Genomic DNA, 21,479 nt, shown 5'->3' with positions numbered 1-21,479 from the left:
CACAATTTTTACTACTGGTATACAGTGCCATTGTCTGACTGGGAATTCAAAGAGTATATTGGGAATACAAATACCCTCATTTCTTGCTACTGCCATATAGTGCCAGTTTCTGACTGGGAATTCAAAGAATATATTGGGGTTACGTGCACCCACAATTTTTACTACTGGTATACAGTGCCATTGTCTGACTGGGAATTCAAAGAATATATTGGGGTTATAAATACCCTCATTTCTTGCTACTGCCATATAGTGCCAGTTTCTGACTGGGAATTCAAAGAATATATTGGGGTTACGTGCACCCACAATTTTTACTACTGGTATACAGTGCCATTGTCTGACTGGGAATTCAAAGAATATATTGGGAATACAAATACCCTCATTTCTTGCTACTGCCATATAGTGCCAGTGTCTGACTGGTAATTCAAAGAATATATTGGGGTTACGTGCACCCACAATTTTTACTACTGGTATACAGTGCCAATTTCTAACTAGGAATTCAAAATGCGCAAGGCTCCCGGAAAGGGACGTGGACGAGGCCGTGGGCGAGGTCGGGGGAATGGTTCTGGGGAGCAAGGTAGCAGTGAAGCCACAGGGCGTCCCGTGCCTACTCCTGTGGGGCAGCAAGCATTGCACCACTCCACAGTGCCAGGGTTGCTTGCCACATTAACTAAACTGCAGGGTACAAACCTTAGTAGGCCCGAGAACCAGGAACAGGTCTTGCAATGGCTGTCAGAGAACGCTTACAGCACATTGTCCAGCAGCCAGTCAGACTCTGCCTCCTCTCCTCCTATTACCCAACAGTCTTGTCTTCCTTCCTCCCAAAATTCCGAAGCTTTACAGAACAATAACCCAAACTGTCCCTGCTCCCCAGAGCTGTTCTCCGCTCCTTTCATTGTCCCTCAACCTGCCTCTCCACGTCACGATTCCACGAACCTAACAGAGGAGCATCTGTGTCCAGATGCTCAAACACTAGAGTCTCCTCCATCTCCGTTCGATTTGGTGGTGGATGACCAGCAACCCACCCTCATCGACGATGATGTGACGCAGTTGCCGTCAGGGCATCCAGTTGACCGGCGCATTGTGCGGGAGGAGGAGATGAGACAGGAGTTGGAAGAGGAAGTGGTGGATGATGAGGACACTGACCCGACCTGGACAGGGGGGATGTCAAGCGGGGAAAGTAGTGTGGATGTTGAGGCAGGTGCAGCACCAAAAAGGGTAGCTAGAGGCAGAGGCAGAGGTCAGCAGCTTAGGCGAAGCCAGGCCACACCCGGAATCTCCCAAGATGTTCCAGTTCGTACCCAGCCCCGAAAAACTCCCACCTCGAGGGCACGTTTCTCGAAGGTGTGGAGTTTTTTCAAGGAATGCGCCGAGGACAGATATAGTGTTGTCTGCACAATTTGCCTCTCGAAATTGATTAGGGGCTCTGAGAAGAGCAACCTGTCCACCACTTCAATGCGCCGTCATTTGGAATCCAAGCACTGGAATCAGTGGCAGGCAGCAACGGCAGGACAAAGGCCGCCTGCCGTTCACGCCACTGCCACTGCCTCTGCCACTGCCTCTGCCTCTGCCACTGCCACTGCTGACTGTGCTGGCGATGCACTCCAGAGGACGAGCCAGGACACCACTTCATCTGCCTCCGCCACTTTGTTGACTTCTACCTCATCCTCCCCTGGTCCTGTCTTATCTCCTTCTCCTGCACCATCAAAGGCACCATCAGGCGTTTCTTTACAACAACCCACCATCTCTCAGACATTGGAGCGGCGGCAGAAATACACTGCTAACCACCCACACGCGCAAGCCTTGAACGCCAACATCGCTAAACTGCTGGCCCAGGAGATGTTGGCGTTCCGGCTTGTTGAAACTCCTGCCTTCCTGGACCTGATGGCAACTGCGGCACCTCGCTATGCCGTCCCTAGCCGTCACTACTTCTCCCGGTGTGCCGTCCCCGCCTTGCACCAGCACGTGTCACTCAACATCAGGCGGGCCCTTAGTTCCGCGCTTTGCACAAAGGTCCACTTGACCACCGACGCGTGGACAAGTGCATGCGGACAGGGACGCTACATTTCACTGACGGCACACTGGGTGAATGTAGTTGAGGCTGGGACTGCTTCCCAAACTGGCCCGGTGTACCTCGTCTCCCCGCCTAACATTCCTGGCAGGGACACGAGAAGAACACCCCCCTCCTCCTCCTCCTCTACCGCCTCCTCCTCCGCCACCGCCTCCTCCTCCGCCACCGCCTCCTCCTCCGCTGTTAGATTGACCCCAGCTACGAGTTGGAAACGTTGCAGCACTGGCGTTGGTAGACGTCAGCAGGCTGTGCTGAAGCTGATCAGCTTGGGGGACAGACAGCACACTGCCTCCGAGGTGAGGGATGCCCTCCTCGATGAGACGGCAATATGGTTTGAGCCGCTGCACCTGGGCCCAGGCATGGTCGTTTGTGATAACGGCCGGAACCTGGTAGCAGCTCTGGAGCTTGCCGGACTCCAACATGTTCCATGCCTGGCCCACGTCTTCAACCTAGTGGTGCAACGTTTCCTAAAGAGCTACCCCAATGTTCCAGAGCTACTGGTGAAAGTGCGGCGCATGTGCGCCCACTTTCGCAAGTCGACAGTAGCCGCTGCTAGCTTAAAATCTCTCCAGCAACGCCTGCATGTGCCACAACACCGGCTTTTGTGCGACGTCCCCACACGCTGGAACTCAACGTTTCAGATGTTGAATAGAGTGGTTGAGCAGCAGAGACCTTTGATGGAATACCAGCTACAAAACCCTAGGGTGCCACAAAGTCAGCTGCCTCAGTTTCACATCCATGAGTGGCCATGGATGAGAGACCTTTGTGACATCCTACGGGTCTTTGAGGAGTCCACAAGGAGGGTGAGCTCTGAGGATGCGATGGTGAGCCTTACAATCCCGCTCTTGTGTGTTCTGAGAGAATCCCTGATTGACATCAGGGATAACTCAGATCACACAGAGGAGTTAGGAATAGCATCCGATCCGTCACAGCTGGAGAGTAGGTCCACACATCTGTCCGCTTCACTGCGTTTAATGGAGGAGGAGGAGGAGGAGGAGGAGGAAGAAGAGTTGTCCGATGATGTGATGGTGATACAGGAGGCTTCCGGGCAACTTCGAATCGTCCCATTGTTGCAGCGCGGATGGGTAGACATGGAGGATGAGGAGGAAATGGAGATTGAACTTTCCGGTGGGGCCAGAGGAGTCATGCCAACTAACACTGTGGCAGACATGGCTGAGTTCATGTTGGGGTGCTTTACAACCGACAAGCGTATTGTCAAAATCATGGAGGACAACCAGTACTGGATCTTTGCTATCCTTGACCCCCGGTATAAAAACAACATCTCGTCTTTTATTCCGGTAGAGGGGAGGGCCAATCGCATCAATGCTTGCCACAGGCAATTGGTGCAGAATATGATGGAGATGTTTCCAGCATGTGACGTTGGCGGCAGGGAGGGCAGTTCCTCCAGTAGGCAACCAAGTTCTCACCGGTCCACACAAACGAGGGGCACACTGTCTAAGGTCTGGGACACCTTGATGGCACCCCCTCGCCAAAGTGCCGCCACGGAGGGTCCTAGTGTCACCAGGCGTGAGAAGTATAGGCGCATGTTGCGGGAATACCTTTCCGACCACAGCCCTGTCCTCTCCGACCCCTCTGCGCCCTACACGTATTGGGTGTCGAAGTTGGACCTGTGGCTTGAACTTGCCCTATATGCCTTGGAGGTGCTGTCCTGTCCTGCCGCCAGCGTCCTATCTGAGAGGGTGTTCAGTGCAGCCGGTGGCATCATCACTGACAAGCGCACCCGTCTGTCAGCTGAGAGTGCCGACCGGCTCACTTTGATAAAAATGAACCACCACTGGATAGAGCCTTCATTTTTGTGCCCACCTGTGTAAAGCACCCCAACATGAAACTCCATGTCTGTACTCAACCTCTCCAATTCCTCCGCATCCTCATACTCATCCACCATAAGCGTTGCACAATTCTGCTAATACTAGGCTCCCTCCAACATGATTTCCCCCAACTCTGCTGGTTAGAGGCTCCCTCCACCCTGATTTCCACCAACTCTGCTGGTTAGAGGCTCCCTCCACCCTGCTTTCCCACAACTCTGCTGGTTAGAGGCTCCTTCCACCATGAATTTGCCCAAACTGGGCTGTTTAGAGGCTCCCTCCACCATGAATTGGTCCAAACTGGGTTTTTTAGAGGCTCCCTCCACCATGAATTGGTCCAAACTGGGCTGGTTAGAGGCTCCCTCCACCATGAATTGGTCCAAACTGGGCTGGTTAGAGGCTCCCTCCACCATGAATTGGTCCAAACTGGGGTGGTTAGAGGCTCCCTCCACCATTAATTGGTCCAAACTGGGCAGGTTAGAGGCTCCCTCCACCATTAATTGGTCCAAACTGGGCTGGTTAGAGGCTCCCTCCACAATTAATTGGTCCAAACTGGGCTAATTAGAGGCTCCCTCCACCATGAATTGGTCCAAACTGGGTTTTTTAGAGGCTCCCTCCACCATGAATTTGCCCAAACTGGGCTGTTTAGAGGCTCCCTCCACCATGAATTGGTCCAAACTGGGCTGGTTAGAGGCTCCCTCCACCATGAATTGGTCCAAACTGGGCTGGTTAGAGGCTCCCTCCACCATGAATTGGTCCAAACTGGGCTGGTTAGAGGCTCCCTCCACCATGAATTTGCCCAAACTGGGCTGTTTAGAGGCTCCCTCCACCATGAATTTGCCCAAACTGGGCTGGTTAGAGGCTCCCTCCACCATGAATTGGTCCAAACGGGTTTTTAGAGGCTCCCTTCACCATGAATTGGTCCAAACTTGGCTGTTTAGAGGCTCCCTCCACCATGAATTTGCCCAAACTGGGCTGGTTAGAGGCTCCCTCCACCATGAATTGGTCCAAACTGGGCTGGTTAGAGGCTCCTTCCACCATGAATTTGCCCAAACTGGGCTGTTTAGAGGCTCCCTCCACCATGAATTGGTCCAAACTGGGTTTTTTAGAGGCTCCCTCCACCATGAATTGGTCCAAACTGGGCTGGTTAGAGGCTCCCTCCACCATGAATTGGTCCAAACTGGGCTGGTTAGAGGCTCCCTCCACCATGAATTGGTCCAAACTGGGGTGGTTAGAGGCTCCCTCCACCATTAATTGGTCCAAACTGGGCAGGTTAGAGGCTCCCTCCACCATTAATTGGTCCAAACTGGGCTGGTTAGAGGCTCCCTCCACAATTAATTGGTCCAAACTGGGCTAATTAGAGGCTCCCTCCACCATGAATTGGTCCAAACTGGGTTTTTTAGAGGCTCCCTCCACCATGAATTTGCCCAAACTGGGCTGTTTAGAGGCTCCCTCCACCATGAATTGGTCCAAACTGGGCTGGTTAGAGCCTCCCTCCACCATGAATTGGTCCAAACTGGGCTGGTTAGAGGCTCCCTCCACCATGAATTGGTCCAAACTGGGCTGGTTAGAGGCTCCCTTCACCATGAATTTGCCCAAACTGGGCTGGTTAGAGGCTCCCTCCACCATGAATTTGCCCAAACTGGGCTGTTTAGAGGCTCCCTCCACCATGAATTTGCCCAAACTGGGCTGGTTAGAGGCTCCCTCCACCATGAATTGGTCCAAACTGGGGTTTTTAGAGGCTCCCTCCACCATGAATTGGTCCAAACTTGGCTGTTTAGAGGCTCCCTCCACCATGAATTGGTCCAAACTGGGGTGGTTAGAGGCTCCCTCCACCATTAATTGGTCCAAACTGGGCTGGTTAGAGGCTCCCTCCACCATGAATTTCCCAAAACTTGGCTGTTTAGAGGCTCCCTCCACCATTAATTGGTCCAAACTGGGCTGGTTAGAGGCTCCCTCCACCATGAATTTGCCCAAACTGGGCTGTTTAGAGGCTCCCTCCACCATGAATTTGCCCAAACTGGGCTGGTTAGAGGCTCCCTCCACCATGAATTGGTCCAAACTGGGCTGGTTAGAGGCTCCCTCCACCATGAATTTGCCCAAACTGGGCTGTTTAGAGGCTCCCTCCACCATGAATTTGCCCAAACTGGGCTGGTTAGAGGCTCCCTCCACCATGAATTGGTCCAAACGGGTTTTTAGAGGCTCCCTTCACCATGAATTGGTCCAAACTTGGCTGTTTAGAGGCTCCCTCCACCATGAATTGGTCCAAACTGGGGTGGTTAGAGGCTCCCTCCACCATGAATTTGCCCAAACTGGGCTGTTTAGAGGCTCCCTCCACCATGAATTGGTCCAAACTGGGTTTTTTAGAGGCTCCCTCCACCATGAATTGGTCCAAACTGGGCTGGTTAGAGGCTCCCTCCACCATGAATTGGTCCAAACTGGGCTGGTTAGAGGCTCCCTCCACCATGAATTGGTCCAAACTGGGGTGGTTAGAGGCTCCCTCCACCATTAATTGGTCCAAACTGGGCTGGTTAGAGGCTCCCTCCACCATGAATTTGCCCAAACTGGGCTGGTTAGAGGCTCCCTCCACCATGAATTGGTCCAAACTGGGGTTTTTAGAGGCTCCCTCCACCATGAATTGGTCCAAACGGGTTTTTAGAGGCTCCCTTCACCATGAATTGGTCCAAACTTGGCTGTTTAGAGGCTCCCTCCACCATGAATTGGTCCAAACTGGGGTGGTTAGAGGCTCCCTCCACCATGAATTTGCCCAAACTGGGCTGTTTAGAGGCTCCCTCCACCATGAATTGGTCCAAACTGGGCTGGTTAGAGGCTCCCTCCACCATGAATTGGTCCAAACTGGGGTGGTTAGAGGCTCCCTCCACCATTAATTGGTCCAAACTGGGCTGGTTAGAGGCTCCCTCCACCATTAATTGGTCCAAACTGGGCTGGTTAGAGGCTCCCTCCACCATGAATTTGCCCAAACTGGGCTGGTTAGAGGCTCCCTCCACCATGAATTGGTCCAAACTGGGGTTTTTAGAGGCTCCCTCCACCATGAATTGGTCCAAACTGGGCTGGTTAGAGGCTCCCTCCACCATGAATTTGCCCAAACTGGGCTGTTTAGAGGCTCCCTCCACCATGAATTTGCCCAAACTGGGCTGGTTAGAGGCTCCCTCCACCATGAATTGGTCCAAACGGGTTTTTAGAGGCTCCCTTCACCATGAATTGGTCCAAACTTGGCTGTTTAGAGGCTCCCTCCACCATGAATTTGCCCAAACTGGGCTGGTTAGAGGCTCCCTCCACCATGAATTGGTCCAAACTGGGCTGGTTAGAGGCTCCTTCCACCATGAATTTGCCCAAACTGGGCTGTTTAGAGGCTCCCTCCACCATGAATTGGTCCAAACTGGGTTTTTTAGAGGCTCCCTCCACCATGAATTGGTCCAAACTGGGCTGGTTAGAGGCTCCCTCCACCATGAATTGGTCCAAACTGGGCTGGTTAGAGGCTCCCTCCACCATGAATTGGTCCAAACTGGGGTGGTTAGAGGCTCCCTCCACCATTAATTGGTCCAAACTGGGCAGGTTAGAGGCTCCCTCCACCATTAATTGGTCCAAACTGGGCTGGTTAGAGGCTCCCTCCACAATTAATTGGTCCAAACTGGGCTAATTAGAGGCTCCCTCCACCATGAATTGGTCCAAACTGGGTTTTTTAGAGGCTCCCTCCACCATGAATTTGCCCAAACTGGGCTGTTTAGAGGCTCCCTCCACCATGAATTGGTCCAAACTGGGCTGGTTAGAGCCTCCCTCCACCATGAATTGGTCCAAACTGGGCTGGTTAGAGGCTCCCTCCACCATGAATTGGTCCAAACTGGGCTGGTTAGAGGCTCCCTCCACCATGAATTTGCCCAAACTGGGCTGGTTAGAGGCTCCCTCCACCATGAATTTGCCCAAACTGGGCTGTTTAGAGGCTCCCTCCACCATGAATTTGCCCAAACTGGGCTGGTTAGAGGCTCCCTCCACCATGAATTGGTCCAAACTGGGGTTTTTAGAGGCTCCCTCCACCATGAATTGGTCCAAACTTGGCTGTTTAGAGGCTCCCTCCACCATGAATTGGTCCAAACTGGGGTGGTTAGAGGCTCCCTCCACCATTAATTGGTCCAAACTGGGCTGGTTAGAGGCTCCCTCCACCATGAATTTCCCAAAACTTGGCTGTTTAGAGGCTCCCTCCACCATTAATTGGTCCAAACTGGGCTGGTTAGAGGCTCCCTCCACCATGAATTTGCCCAAACTGGGCTGTTTAGAGGCTCCCTCCACCATGAATTTGCCCAAACTGGGCTGGTTAGAGGCTCCCTCCACCATGAATTGGTCCAAACTGGGCTGGTTAGAGGCTCCCTCCACCATGAATTTGCCCAAACTGGGCTGTTTAGAGGCTCCCTCCACCATGAATTTGCCCAAACTGGGCTGGTTAGAGGCTCCCTCCACCATGAATTGGTCCAAACGGGTTTTTAGAGGCTCCCTTCACCATGAATTGGTCCAAACTTGGCTGTTTAGAGGCTCCCTCCACCATGAATTGGTCCAAACTGGGGTGGTTAGAGGCTCCCTCCACCATGAATTTGCCCAAACTGGGCTGTTTAGAGGCTCCCTCCACCATGAATTGGTCCAAACTGGGTTTTTTAGAGGCTCCCTCCACCATGAATTGGTCCAAACTGGGCTGGTTAGAGGCTCCCTCCACCATGAATTGGTCCAAACTGGGCTGGTTAGAGGCTCCCTCCACCATGAATTGGTCCAAACTGGGGTGGTTAGAGGCTCCCTCCACCATTAATTGGTCCAAACTGGGCTGGTTAGAGGCTCCCTCCACCATGAATTTGCCCAAACTGGGCTGGTTAGAGGCTCCCTCCACCATGAATTGGTCCAAACTGGGGTTTTTAGAGGCTCCCTCCACCATGAATTGGTCCAAACGGGTTTTTAGAGGCTCCCTTCACCATGAATTGGTCCAAACTTGGCTGTTTAGAGGCTCCCTCCACCATGAATTGGTCCAAACTGGGGTGGTTAGAGGCTCCCTCCACCATGAATTTGCCCAAACTGGGCTGTTTAGAGGCTCCCTCCACCATGAATTGGTCCAAACTGGGCTGGTTAGAGGCTCCCTCCACCATGAATTGGTCCAAACTGGGGTGGTTAGAGGCTCCCTCCACCATTAATTGGTCCAAACTGGGCTGGTTAGAGGCTCCCTCCACCATTAATTGGTCCAAACTGGGCTGGTTAGAGGCTCCCTCCACCATGAATTTGCCCAAACTGGGCTGGTTAGAGGCTCCCTCCACCATGAATTGGTCCAAACTGGGGTTTTTAGAGGCTCCCTCCACCATGAATTGGTCCAAACTGGGCTGGTTAGAGGCTCCCTCCACCATGAATTTGCCCAAACTGGGCTGTTTAGAGGCTCCCTCCACCATGAATTTGCCCAAACTGGGCTGGTTAGAGGCTCCCTCCACCATGAATTGGTCCAAACGGGTTTTTAGAGGCTCCCTTCACCATGAATTGGTCCAAACTTGGCTGTTTAGAGGCTCCCTCCACCATGAATTTGCCCAAACTGGGCTGGTTAGAGGCTCCCTCCACCATGAATTGGTCCAAACTGGGCTGGTTAGAGGCTCCTTCCACCATGAATTTGCCCAAACTGGGCTGTTTAGAGGCTCCCTCCACCATGAATTGGTCCAAACTGGGTTTTTTAGAGGCTCCCTCCACCATGAATTGGTCCAAACTGGGCTGGTTAGAGGCTCCCTCCACCATGAATTGGTCCAAACTGGGCTGGTTAGAGGCTCCCTCCACCATGAATTGGTCCAAACTGGGGTGGTTAGAGGCTCCCTCCACCATTAATTGGTCCAAACTGGGCAGGTTAGAGGCTCCCTCCACCATTAATTGGTCCAAACTGGGCTGGTTAGAGGCTCCCTCCACAATTAATTGGTCCAAACTGGGCTAATTAGAGGCTCCCTCCACCATGAATTGGTCCAAACTGGGTTTTTTAGAGGCTCCCTCCACCATGAATTTGCCCAAACTGGGCTGTTTAGAGGCTCCCTCCACCATGAATTGGTCCAAACTGGGCTGGTTAGAGCCTCCCTCCACCATGAATTGGTCCAAACTGGGCTGGTTAGAGGCTCCCTCCACCATGAATTGGTCCAAACTGGGCTGGTTAGAGACTCCCTCCACCATGAATTTGCCCAAACTGGGCTGGTTAGAGGCTCCCTCCACCATGAATTTGCCCAAACTGGGCTGTTTAGAGGCTCCCTCCACCATGAATTTGCCCAAACTGGGCTGGTTAGAGGCTCCCTTCACCATGAATTGGTCCAAACTGGGGTTTTTAGAGGCTCCCTCCACCATGAATTGGTCCAAACTTGGCTGTTTAGAGGCTCCCTCCACCATGAATTGGTCCAAACTGGGGTGGTTAGAGGCTCCCTCCACCATTAATTGGTCCAAACTGGGCTGGTTAGAGGCTCCCTCCACCATGAATTTCCCAAAACTTGGCTGTTTAGAGGCTCCCTCCACCATTAATTGGTCCAAACTGGGCTGGTTAGAGGCTCCCTCCACCATGAATTTGCCCAAACTGGGCTGTTTAGAGGCTCCCTCCACCATGAATTTGCCCAAACTGGGCTGGTTAGAGGCTCCCTCCACCATGAATTGGTCCAAACTGGGCTGGTTAGAGGCTCCCTCCACCATGAATTTGCCCAAACTGGGCTGTTTAGAGGCTCCCTCCACCATGAATTTGCCCAAACTGGGCTGGTTAGAGGCTCCCTCCACCATGAATTGGTCCAAACGGGTTTTTAGAGGCTCCCTTCACCATGAATTGGTCCAAACTTGGCTGTTTAGAGGCTCCCTCCACCATGAATTGGTCCAAACTGGGGTGGTTAGAGGCTCCCTCCACCATGAATTTGCCCAAACTGGGCTGTTTAGAGGCTCCCTCCACCATGAATTGGTCCAAACTGGGTTTTTTAGAGGCTCCCTCCACCATGAATTGGTCCAAACTGGGCTGGTTAGAGGCTCCCTCCACCATGAATTGGTCCAAACTGGGCTGGTTAGAGGCTCCCTCCACCATGAATTGGTCCAAACTGGGGTGGTTAGAGGCTCCCTCCACCATTAATTGGTCCAAACTGGGCTGGTTAGAGGCTCCCTCCACCATGAATTTGCCCAAACTGGGCTGGTTAGAGGCTCCCTCCACCATGAATTGGTCCAAACTGGGGTTTTTAGAGGCTCCCTCCACCATGAATTGGTCCAAACGGGTTTTTAGAGGCTCCCTTCACCATGAATTGGTCCAAACTTGGCTGTTTAGAGGCTCCCTCCACCATGAATTGGTCCAAACTGGGGTGGTTAGAGGCTCCCTCCACCATGAATTTGCCCAAACTGGGCTGTTTAGAGGCTCCCTCCACCATGAATTGGTCCAAACTGGGTTTTTTAGAGGCTCCCTCCACCATGAATTGGTCCAAACTGGGCTGGTTAGAGGCTCCCTCCACCATGAATTGGTCCAAACTGGGGTGGTTAGAGGCTCCCTCCACCATTAATTGGTCCAAACTGGGCTGGTTAGAGGCTCCCTCCACCATTAATTGGTCCAAACTGGGCTGGTTAGAGGCTCCCTCCACCATGAATTTGCCCAAACTGGGCTGGTTAGAGGCTCCCTCCACCATGAATTGGTCCAAACTGGGGTTTTTAGAGGCTCCCTCCACCATGAATTGGTCCAAACTGGGGTTTTTAGAGTCTCCCTCCACCATGAATTGGTCCAAACTGGGGTTTTTAGAGGCTCCCTCCACCATGAATTTGCCCAAACTCTGCTGGTTAGAGGCTCAATCCACCCTGATTTTCAAAACAAATGTTGGTGCCAACCTCAACTTACTACAAGGGCCAAATTCACTGCTGGTGACAAGCTCTCCTCACTGCAAGTGCCAAATACACATGTTTCAAGGTGTTTTCCTACTGTCAGAGAGGTGGTATTGAGTGTGTAAAGTGTGTAGTTGTTAGGCTGTGATGTTGGGGTAATAGAGGGTCTTTGGTGTGTTAGATGCCCCCAGACATGCTTCCCCTGCTGTCCCAGTGTCATTCCAGAGGTGTTGGCATCATTTCCTGGGGTGTCATAGTGGACTTGGTGACCCTCCAGACACGGATTTGGGTTTCCCCCTTAACGAGTATCTGTTCCCCATAGACTATAATGGGGTTCGAAACCCGTTCGAACACACGAACATTGAGCGGCTGTTCGAATCGAATTTCGAACCTCGAACATTTTAGTGTTCGCTCATCTCTATTTATACTATATAACACCTGAAGAACTAAATTAGAAATTTCCTGGTAGTATATCATAATAACCAAAATCCATCAATCTAAATTGTACAGTAGCATCATACTTATCTGAAAGTTGTGTATTTAATCTCATTAACATGATGCATGTTTAGTTAAGCACCCTTACTCATTGTAAACAGAGCGGGTCCCTACACTGAGTGCTAGTGTATTCATACATTTTCAGGATAAATAAAAGAGGAATGGCAGAATGTTCAGGAAAGTACTTGTTAATGGCCATTAATCATACTGTCAATAATGAATAGAACCTTAATGGTTATTGTACAAGTAAGCATCACAGTAATTTTACCTGCAAAAGTGCATAACCATTTACAAGGAATCATGTCAACATGTTACATGACATGTTTTTCAGCTACAGTTTATGTGAATCTCAGTCTCCCAGCTGTGTATGGCCTTACCCTTAAAGGCTGTGAAAGAAGGAAGCATGTACATCTCCCTAATTCGTTCCTGAGTGTTGGCTTAGTTTAAAAAAAAAAAAAAATTACTACATATTATGTTTTTTTTACCCTTTTTGTAAACTCAGATTATCTGTAGAAATTACTCGTACTTGTACTCATTCATTCCAATGTTTTTAATTGATAATATTCTTATCATTTGTTCTTCTGGGTCACAACTGGTCTACCTGGCTGGCACATTGTCATGTACAGGCACCTTAAAACAAGTGTAAATGTCTAAAACCATAAGCTGAGAATAAGGTATTAATGTTCTGAACTTTTTATTTGTGTTCTTTTTATACCAATTTTCCCTTTCACTGCAGTTTTCATTATAACAGTGATGGTTCAGATATCTCCAATCAAACATCCCACCAAGCAAAAATATATGGAAGAAGATAGCTTCAGATTTTATCTGTCATATGTTATTTTTATGAGAAAATGGATTACTTGAGATAGCCCTGGAGGCTTTTCAAATAGTGTATGTTTAGATGGACTGATTATCCTTGGCTGTACTGAAAATGTAGCACTCTGTTGTACGGGCAGATAAAATAAGAAGTTGCAACAATAAAGATGTGAAAATAAGCTAAATTATAGCATTTATAGCGCTTTATTTCTACATCTGGTGTGAGAAGAAAAGGGAGAGAGGAATATGGAGAAACTCCTCATCCGATATTGCATACATTAATCAAATTACCAGCCATGTATATGGGTCTAAAATAGGAAATATTAATTAAGTAGATGGATTGGTAATTAGCTAAATTGCAATATTCACTAAACTAAAAATTCTAAAAACCAGTGCATTTGAGAAAAGAATTATTTCAGACTTCCATTTTGCAGTGTATTTATAAACAGATCCTACCCATGTGTTTTCTCTGACCGTATCTCTTCTATTAGTTAATGTAATTGACAATGTCTTTAGGCAGTTTACTGTTTATTTCTCGATTTTACATAACCATAATCCAAAAGCTTTTGCTGCTGTATTTTTTTAAAATGATATAAGTGAAAATGCTAATAATATAGGAATGTTATGTCCAGCTGAGAACTGCCAATGTCATCCTCCTGAATGTCTTTATATTGTCAATTAAAATAATCCCTCATGAATATGCATTAAGTGCTCCACAGAATAGACATTTACCAGCTTTCTTTCCATGCTGACTGGCTTGCTGTAACTCATAGACATACATAAATAGACTGTTTTATTGGAAACATGATTTTCTAAGAAGTTATCACAATGTAATAATTTGTGACTATTCGTAACCACCACCATTTGTATTGTACAAGCTACATCTAATAAGCTTAAAACTCGGACACATAAGCAAGAAGACTTGTATATACTCTACTATATTTACATTAATTTCCAATCTATGTCACTGTGTAATTTATGGATCAAAATCTGATGCCTTTTGAATTCCTAATATATCTTGAAAGGAGTCATCCACCTCCCCAAACATATTCAATTGTCACCAGTGGAAGTTCAAGCTCGGTTTGAGAAAAATTAGTTATGGCCACTGTTAAAGGGTATCTACTACCTCTTAAGCATATTCAACTGTTACCACCATGCTATAGAGCAAACTACAGTGATAAACAACATACCTTAGTTATGTATGTCACTTGTGTAGATTTAGAGAAAAACGACTTGAAGTAATATGCGAATGAGACAGTTGGTGCACTGGGGGTGGCCTTCAGCTCCTGGAGCACTGGTGTTACTGTTCAAGTAGGATGGGTTATTTCATAGCAGTGGAAGGATCAACTCCAACTGCACAGGGTGGTGTAGGCATGAGATGATAGAAATCAGTGCAGCAAGGGCAGTGCACCATAGTGCTGACTGTCCCTTTATGTTCCTAACTTAGGGCGGGTTCACACCTGCGCCCGGTCTCCACTTCCGGGTTTCCATCTTCTGCCCGAGAAACTGGACAGGAGACGGAAACCCGGCGGTCAGTTTTCAAACCCATTCACTTGATGGGTTTGCAATGTGACTGCCCATGAGCGTCTTCTGCCTCTCCGTGGTGAGACCGTTTTTTTTAACCGGACATAAAGTTGGACATGCAGGACTTTGAGTCCAGTTAAAAAAAAAAAAAAAAAAAAAAAAAAAAAAAAATAAAAGGTCTCACCGCAAAGAGGCAGAAGATGCTCATGGGCAGTCACTTTGTAAACTCATTCAAGTGAATAGATTTGAAAATTGACCACCAGGTTTTCCGTCTCCTGTCCAGTTTCTCTCGGCAGAAGATGGAAACCCTGAAAGCGGAGACCGGGTGCAGGTGTGAACTGCAGCCAGTCAGCATTATATTATAAATCCATGTCTATGCAGGGGATTCAGAACTCCATATGAGTAACACTACCAGTTACAGAGTTGCAGCTGCTAGAAACATGTATTAAAAAATTAATAATATAAACATTTTAGATGAAGAAACAATAGTATACAAGGTTAGATATACCTTTTAAGGCATAAAGGGGCCTAATTTAACACAATGTTTCTAAACAATTATATAATAAACCAACACTTGGTCTGCAGTATATAACAGTAACAAATGCACCGAAATGTAAGCTTTATTACTCTGTGCTTTAAAGAAATATAATACAGACAGTATTTTAAGAATAGCAGTACATAATGAAACTCTTGTAGCATAGGACATTAATCCCTAGTTTAGTGTTATCTTAACTTTTCGTTGCGCCTGTACACAGTCTAATTATCCTTTCCACTTATGTTGTTTCTCTGCTAAGCCATCCACCACTGTGAAGCAATTAACCTGTCACTATGCTTTTACAGTACCTAACCATTTATTAGTATATTAACCCTTTTTGTGTCACAGAGTACATTTGTAAAAAATTTTATACAAATTTTTATTAGCAGAAAAAAAAAATGTTTGAAGTTGCATAGGATAACATGTGAAATTGACAAATATTGCACCCTGTTATTATTAAAAGATAGATAATAAATTTCTGAGCTACCAAATATTACTCAGCGAAATGTTACTCAATCCCAGACTACTAAAGGCTGGCTTATACACTCGTGGTAGCCATGATTTTCTTGATGCGGCAAGATTATTTACTCTTACATGTAGTGCCCCTACCTTATAATCTGTCCACAAGAAGGAAATCACAGCTAGGTTCTGAAAAGTACCAGACCATAGAAACTTCCTGTATTCATGGTCTTATACATTGGTAACCAATGAAAACAACTGACTGTCACCACTAAGATGGTTAGAGAAAATCTTTACGGCTAAGCAATAATTGTAATTATTTATATTAGCAACATGTTTACCTTTTAATTGTCTATCAATCTAAATATAGTTATGTTCATTGGAATACCCCTTTAAGGAATTTCCTTGCTTATTAATTTGCCTGTGTCTTTGGCCTGTTGTCTGTATTCCAATTTTATCTTACCCTTTCTATTTACCTCTTGGTACTTTGTTCTACTGATACAGTAGATGTGATGGTGACACCTGGGCCATCCTTTGACTATAACCTTGTCTTGTCCTCTGGCTTGTGACATTCTGACTGTTATCCTGGTGACAAGCCTTAGCTCAGTTTCTAACTATAATTTAGATACTATCAGCAGACTTGCATCCAATTGATATCTATTCTTTGGGCCACTAACTTGTAATCAGACCAGCAAAGTCTAAACCATGCCTGTTAGCAAGGGTTAAGAGCAAACAATGGAGAGAGTCCTTAGAATGGGAATATTCATCGCACCAGATTAACCAATGCCAAAGCACATTCTGTTTCAAGGTTAAACTTCTCATTATACTATCTACCTCGCTATGGTATTCATAAAATCTGGCAACAGAGATCAGCATTTCTTTAAATTATAATCTAGTATTGGTACTCTAAAAAGGAAACCATTTGGATTTGCTGTAAATCTCACATCTAGCAAATCAATTTGCCAATCTCTATTTAACAGATTACATGATCAAAGTGTAATGCTTGTAGCTAAGGTTGAAAATTAATATATAATATAGAATCAATCTAAGAGATATGCAAGCTGTGGGTAATTAAATGTCTATGTGTGAAATAGAGCATGTCAGACTGATTATACCCGACCATATTACGCCAATTAGCAGAAGTCTTAAAAGGAGATAAAGTGTAATAAAAAGCCTTAATGAAATGATGATTATTATTAATATTATTATTATTAATAATAGTTGTTTTTGTGGCTGTTATTACCATTTTAATTATGAAATTATTATTATAAACATTATTGTCCTTGCTGTGCATGATCGCCATATTTGAGCACATTATTTTCTTTATTAGTTGTTGTTTCTGTGTTTATGGGTTTATGTGTCTATGATACATTTGTACTGTATGTGCATTCATGTATCTATGTTTTTGTCATTATGGTAATTGACATTTTTCATGAAGATAGTATATGGCTTACCTAATTCAGCCATTCCTATTATTTCACACTGGGACAGATTTATTATGACTTCTGTTTCTGTTCTGACTTATTTGCCAGTCTTAATAAAAGATCCAACAGTTGCCAGAATGGAGATCCATATTAGTTTGGAAGTGCTGTATATGTCTGGTATAAATCATGGTAGAAAATTGGTATGAATTCTAATAAATATGTCAGGCTGACACATTCCTGTCCCGCTCTCCTCCCAGCTCTGTCCACTTCTGTGGAAACTGGTGAGCGAAGCGCAAAAAGGGGTATAAGTCACATCTTTGACATCAGAGAAGGTCCTGCACCAAGATTTGCTTAAATGTGTTAATGTATTTCCCCCTTTGTGTTTGGGGTACAATAAATTGTTATTTGTTTGAGCAATTGAACATTTTGGTACCAGTTGGGAAACAACAATAAGAAGGGTCCATTCACACGGAGTAACGTGCCGCGTGATCTGGCACGTTTATGGCGTGTGAGACTTTGAGCACCGTATAAGCTCCTATTGATTTCAATGGGAGCCTGGATCGTATACGCCGCGTTATTTTGCGGCCGTGATTTTGCGTAGTGCTTACACTATAGAAGTAAAATAGATCATTCTTGTCCTTTCACTTGCAATTTAATATAGTTGCTGCAACTACTAAAATTTATATAAACATTAACAATTATTTTTCTGTTTTGCAATGCCAAATATAGGCACACTGCAGAATATCTTCTAATGGTATAACAATTAAACAGAAGCCTGAATAACTTAAAGCCACCATTGAGTAATAAGTGAAACAGAATCTCCTTTTTCAACCATAGATTTACACGCTTTCATGTATCTCTAGCTTGAGCATGGAAAGGAATGCGTGGAGGTTTTTTTTTTTTTTTGCTTTTAAAGAGTTTTATTAGCATTGCCAGGGAAGGGAGAATGGTGATAGAGCTGAATCCTAGAGTGTAGATATATTTTTTAATTTCTTATGTAAATAATTGTGGTGAACGTGTGCTCAAGGAAGGACTCCCTTTGTAGTGTTTTTCTTCAAATTAGTTTGGACCTGTTCATGCCAATGTCGTATCCATTAATTCGGGCCTACACAGGAGCGGGATGCCGCAACGGAATGCCGATGCTGCGTCAGTATTCCGTTGCGGCGAGTGGCGCAAAATGTTCACACAGTGGAAAAGGTTTCCGCGTCCTTAAGGCAGGTTTAGGCTGTGTCCTGAAGCAATGTTTTGCCTTCTGGAAGTGAAGAACAATAGGGCAGAAATATTGATTCATTTCAATCATTTTTCTTTTAATATAAGATGTTGCCCCTGCACATGGAACTTTTTAAGGAAAAGTAAAATCAGAGTGGCAACTCAGTGTGATCTATTTTTAAATTTTTGTGGCTTTCCCAAACTTAGATGTTAGGCTGTTCTCCGCTTCCTTATCTTCACTCAGACTGTTTATTTCTATAGCTCTCATCTCTGTATTCATCTCACACACAGAAGTTTATTGAAAGGGAAGCGGGAAGAAGAGATTGTTAATTGATATAATGCCTCATTCTGTGCAGTGGTAGATTTTTATCTTGAAACATATTAGTGTTTATAGAGTCCTCTGAAAGTGTAGCAGATTTTAGCAGCTGCAACTATTCGCGTCTTTTCCAGCAGTGCCCCCTCTCATCTCCATAGGATTCTTTGTAAAAAGTGGTTTAGTCTGATAAGTGGATAATAAAAAATGTTTCTTTCTAAGTTATTGTTAGGAAATAGCAGATGATAATTCCCCAGAAGCTGCTGGTGAACCCTGGAGGGAGGGGCACAAGGGACAGTGAGCCCTAAACTGAAGCCCCCCACTTTCCCTTCCTATTGCCAGACCCTATCCTAGGTGATAGGCGACAACCACGAGGACAAACCCTCCCTGAATACGTGAAACACAAAACGCAGACAAGACGCACAACAACAAAGGGAGGTCAGCTAGCCAGGGTTCGGTAACAAGAGAGCGATGCAGTGCCAAATCAGAGTCCAAAAGAATTGTCAGTAGAGAACCAGAGGTCAAGGATTAGAATACAAGTAAATAACAGCAAGCGATACCAGAAAGCAAGGGCAATAACCGGCACCAGTGTGACTGTGAGCCAAGACTAAATAGGGAAGGAAGAACCCGCCCAGAACCTGACAGGAAGAAAAGCTGTCAATCACAGGCAAGACAGATTAACCACTTAATGAACAGAGGCAACCTTGGCAGAAGACGGGTGTGGTGCAAATCCAATTAAGGACTAGAGCCGTGTTCACACAGTGCAACTAAAAACCTTAAGCAGATTGTCAAACTGCACACGCCTCCGGCGCCGCAGCATGCGAGCAGAGGGCGGCGCAGTGACCCGAACAGGCAGAGATGTTACAGTTATATTACAATATATACAACAGATATTAACACATATGTTCATTTCTGAAACTTGCTTTAATGTGCTTTGATGTGCAGCATAATTATATGTTCAATTATTTTTCTGTAGACTTCAATGTTTTATATGGTTATAGTATTAGTAAAGCTTTAAAGACCTACGTTTAGCAATCACATATACAGTCAGGTTTGCCATTAATACAATCACATGCAGCATGCAGAAGCACGTTAAAATTTTTTACACAGTAAAACATTTTAACAGACCTGTGAAGGGAACTGCCTCCCTTTTTGGTCAGGGTACATGACATAAGCAGCTTGTGTGTAGGCATAGCTTTTGAAGCGAGGTTTAGGAGGAGGTGAAGGGGTGTGCACACGTCCCTGTGCTACATTGACAGTGATCTAAGAAGAAGAAATAATAAAAGGACAAAAGGCACACACAGATTGGTAAATGCATACAAATTAAGGTTCATATATGTTTTTAGCCCTAAATCTCCACAAAAAAAATATCTCTCCTAATCCATAATATCCCTTAAAGGGGTTGTCCCATCTCAGGAATCCTATATATACTGGTAGCTTATGTAAATTGAAGACTTTTCCTAAATATATTGCTTTTGCAATGCTGCTTTGTTTGCCTGCTATGTGAACATATTCCTCTCATTGTTTACGCAGTGTTTCTATAACACAGGACCTGTGTGATAAGCAGGATAAGTGATGTCACTCATTGCTCTCATTGTTATCTACAGCTCTGCTGGCAGGAAAATCAGTTCAGTTAATTGCAGTTTGCTGATAAAGCCATGTATGTTAAGTAAACACACAGATAACACAGAGTCCATTTCTCTAGAAGCATGTGCACATCATCTGATCTGCATTTATATTAGATTTCTAGTAATTATAAGTATTGTGATACTTCATAGTGTCCTGTTCAGCAGCTGGGAGGTGGTGGTGGGGGCATACAGGAAGTGAGAAGAAGAGACAGCAGGCAAATTGCTGAGAGAGGGAGATGGGAAAACCCCTTTAAAATAGTTAGATTTTTTTTTAAGGAAAATGAGTGTAATAAAATGTGTATTTTCTATCTCGGACACATGCACCCTAAATCTGCATTAGTTTCATAAAAGGCTAATTAAACCAATAGCATGGTTTTGGAGGAAACCCACAAAAAACACAGAAAGAACATACAAATTACATGCATATGTTGACCTTTAAAGCATAACTATACTTTCAGAGAACTTGATTTTCTGGCAGTATTTGTGTCATACATTTTGTAATATCCTTTATTAACAAATTTTGTCCCTTTTATGTGAATTACTGCAAATTACTGTTCCTTTTATGTGAATTGATATGATTCTTTATGCTTTCTTTTGCTTCTGTATTGAGAGATGTTCCTTCCTCCCACTGAGTAAGGCTAGGTTCAAACATGTGCCTGATCTCTGCCCAGGGATTCCGTTCACCATTCTCATGCTGTTTCATAAAAACGTATAAATTCATTTATAATTTGCATTATAACATTTTTCAGTGTTGATCATATTTCAAAAGCATTTAAAACGACATAAAACTGAGGGGACAACCAGGAGGAGATATGAATCTGTGGGGTCAACTGGAGTGGGTACATTATACTGTAGGTGTACCAGGAGAGGGATTTTATACTGTAGGGGCAATTGGATAGGGACATTATACTGTGATGGCAACTGAAGGGTGAGATTATAATATGATATATCTAAGGAGTCACTGAGGGGACAGTTTAATCTTTGAGGAGCCACTAAAGTGTGATGGCCACTATATTATATGCGGCCACTGTGTGATGGGCCACTTAGGGACATTATATTGTAAAGGGCCAATAAGGAAACATGATATTGTGTGAGCATTATAATTTGTGTTGATTCTATATTTTTGAGTGGTGGTGACACAGGGGCTCACAAGCAGTACAGTGTGGTCAAGAATGCTGCTGATCCTGAAAGCCAGGAGGGTGACTGTCAATCAGGTTCTGAAGTGTGGAGAAGGTTGGAGTATTGCACAGGGAAGCTAGTGTGGAGCCCAAAGCTCAGGCAAGCTAAAATATGACCCCAAAGCACCTTACTCTAAGGGTTGGTTCACATCT

At 45.8% G+C, this 21,479-nt stretch overlaps 1 protein-coding gene across 11 annotated transcripts in view; it reads right to left on the bottom strand.

The window, feature by feature from the left end:
* DMD (dystrophin) overlaps nucleotides 1-21,479 on the bottom strand; it is a 1,873,751-nt gene that overhangs the window by 1,226,044 nt on the left and 626,228 nt on the right. For 10 of the 11 annotated variants that reach the window (XM_075265063.1, XM_075265067.1, XM_075265060.1 and 7 more), the window contains one exon: nucleotides 19,649-19,783. The exons of the other annotated variant lie outside the window; for it this stretch is intronic. In XM_075265063.1, the coding sequence (XP_075121164.1) occupies nucleotides 19,649-19,783 (135 nt within the window). The remainder of the gene's footprint in view (nucleotides 1-19,648; nucleotides 19,784-21,479) is intronic. 11 annotated transcript variants of the gene reach the window in all.

The sequence above is a fragment of the Leptodactylus fuscus genome, chromosome 2 (assembly GCF_031893055.1).
Source record: "Leptodactylus fuscus isolate aLepFus1 chromosome 2, aLepFus1.hap2, whole genome shotgun sequence".
In the NCBI taxonomy this organism is placed as follows: Eukaryota; Metazoa; Chordata; class Amphibia; order Anura; family Leptodactylidae; genus Leptodactylus; species Leptodactylus fuscus.
This window is presented reverse-complemented; position numbering and strand designations above follow the sequence as displayed.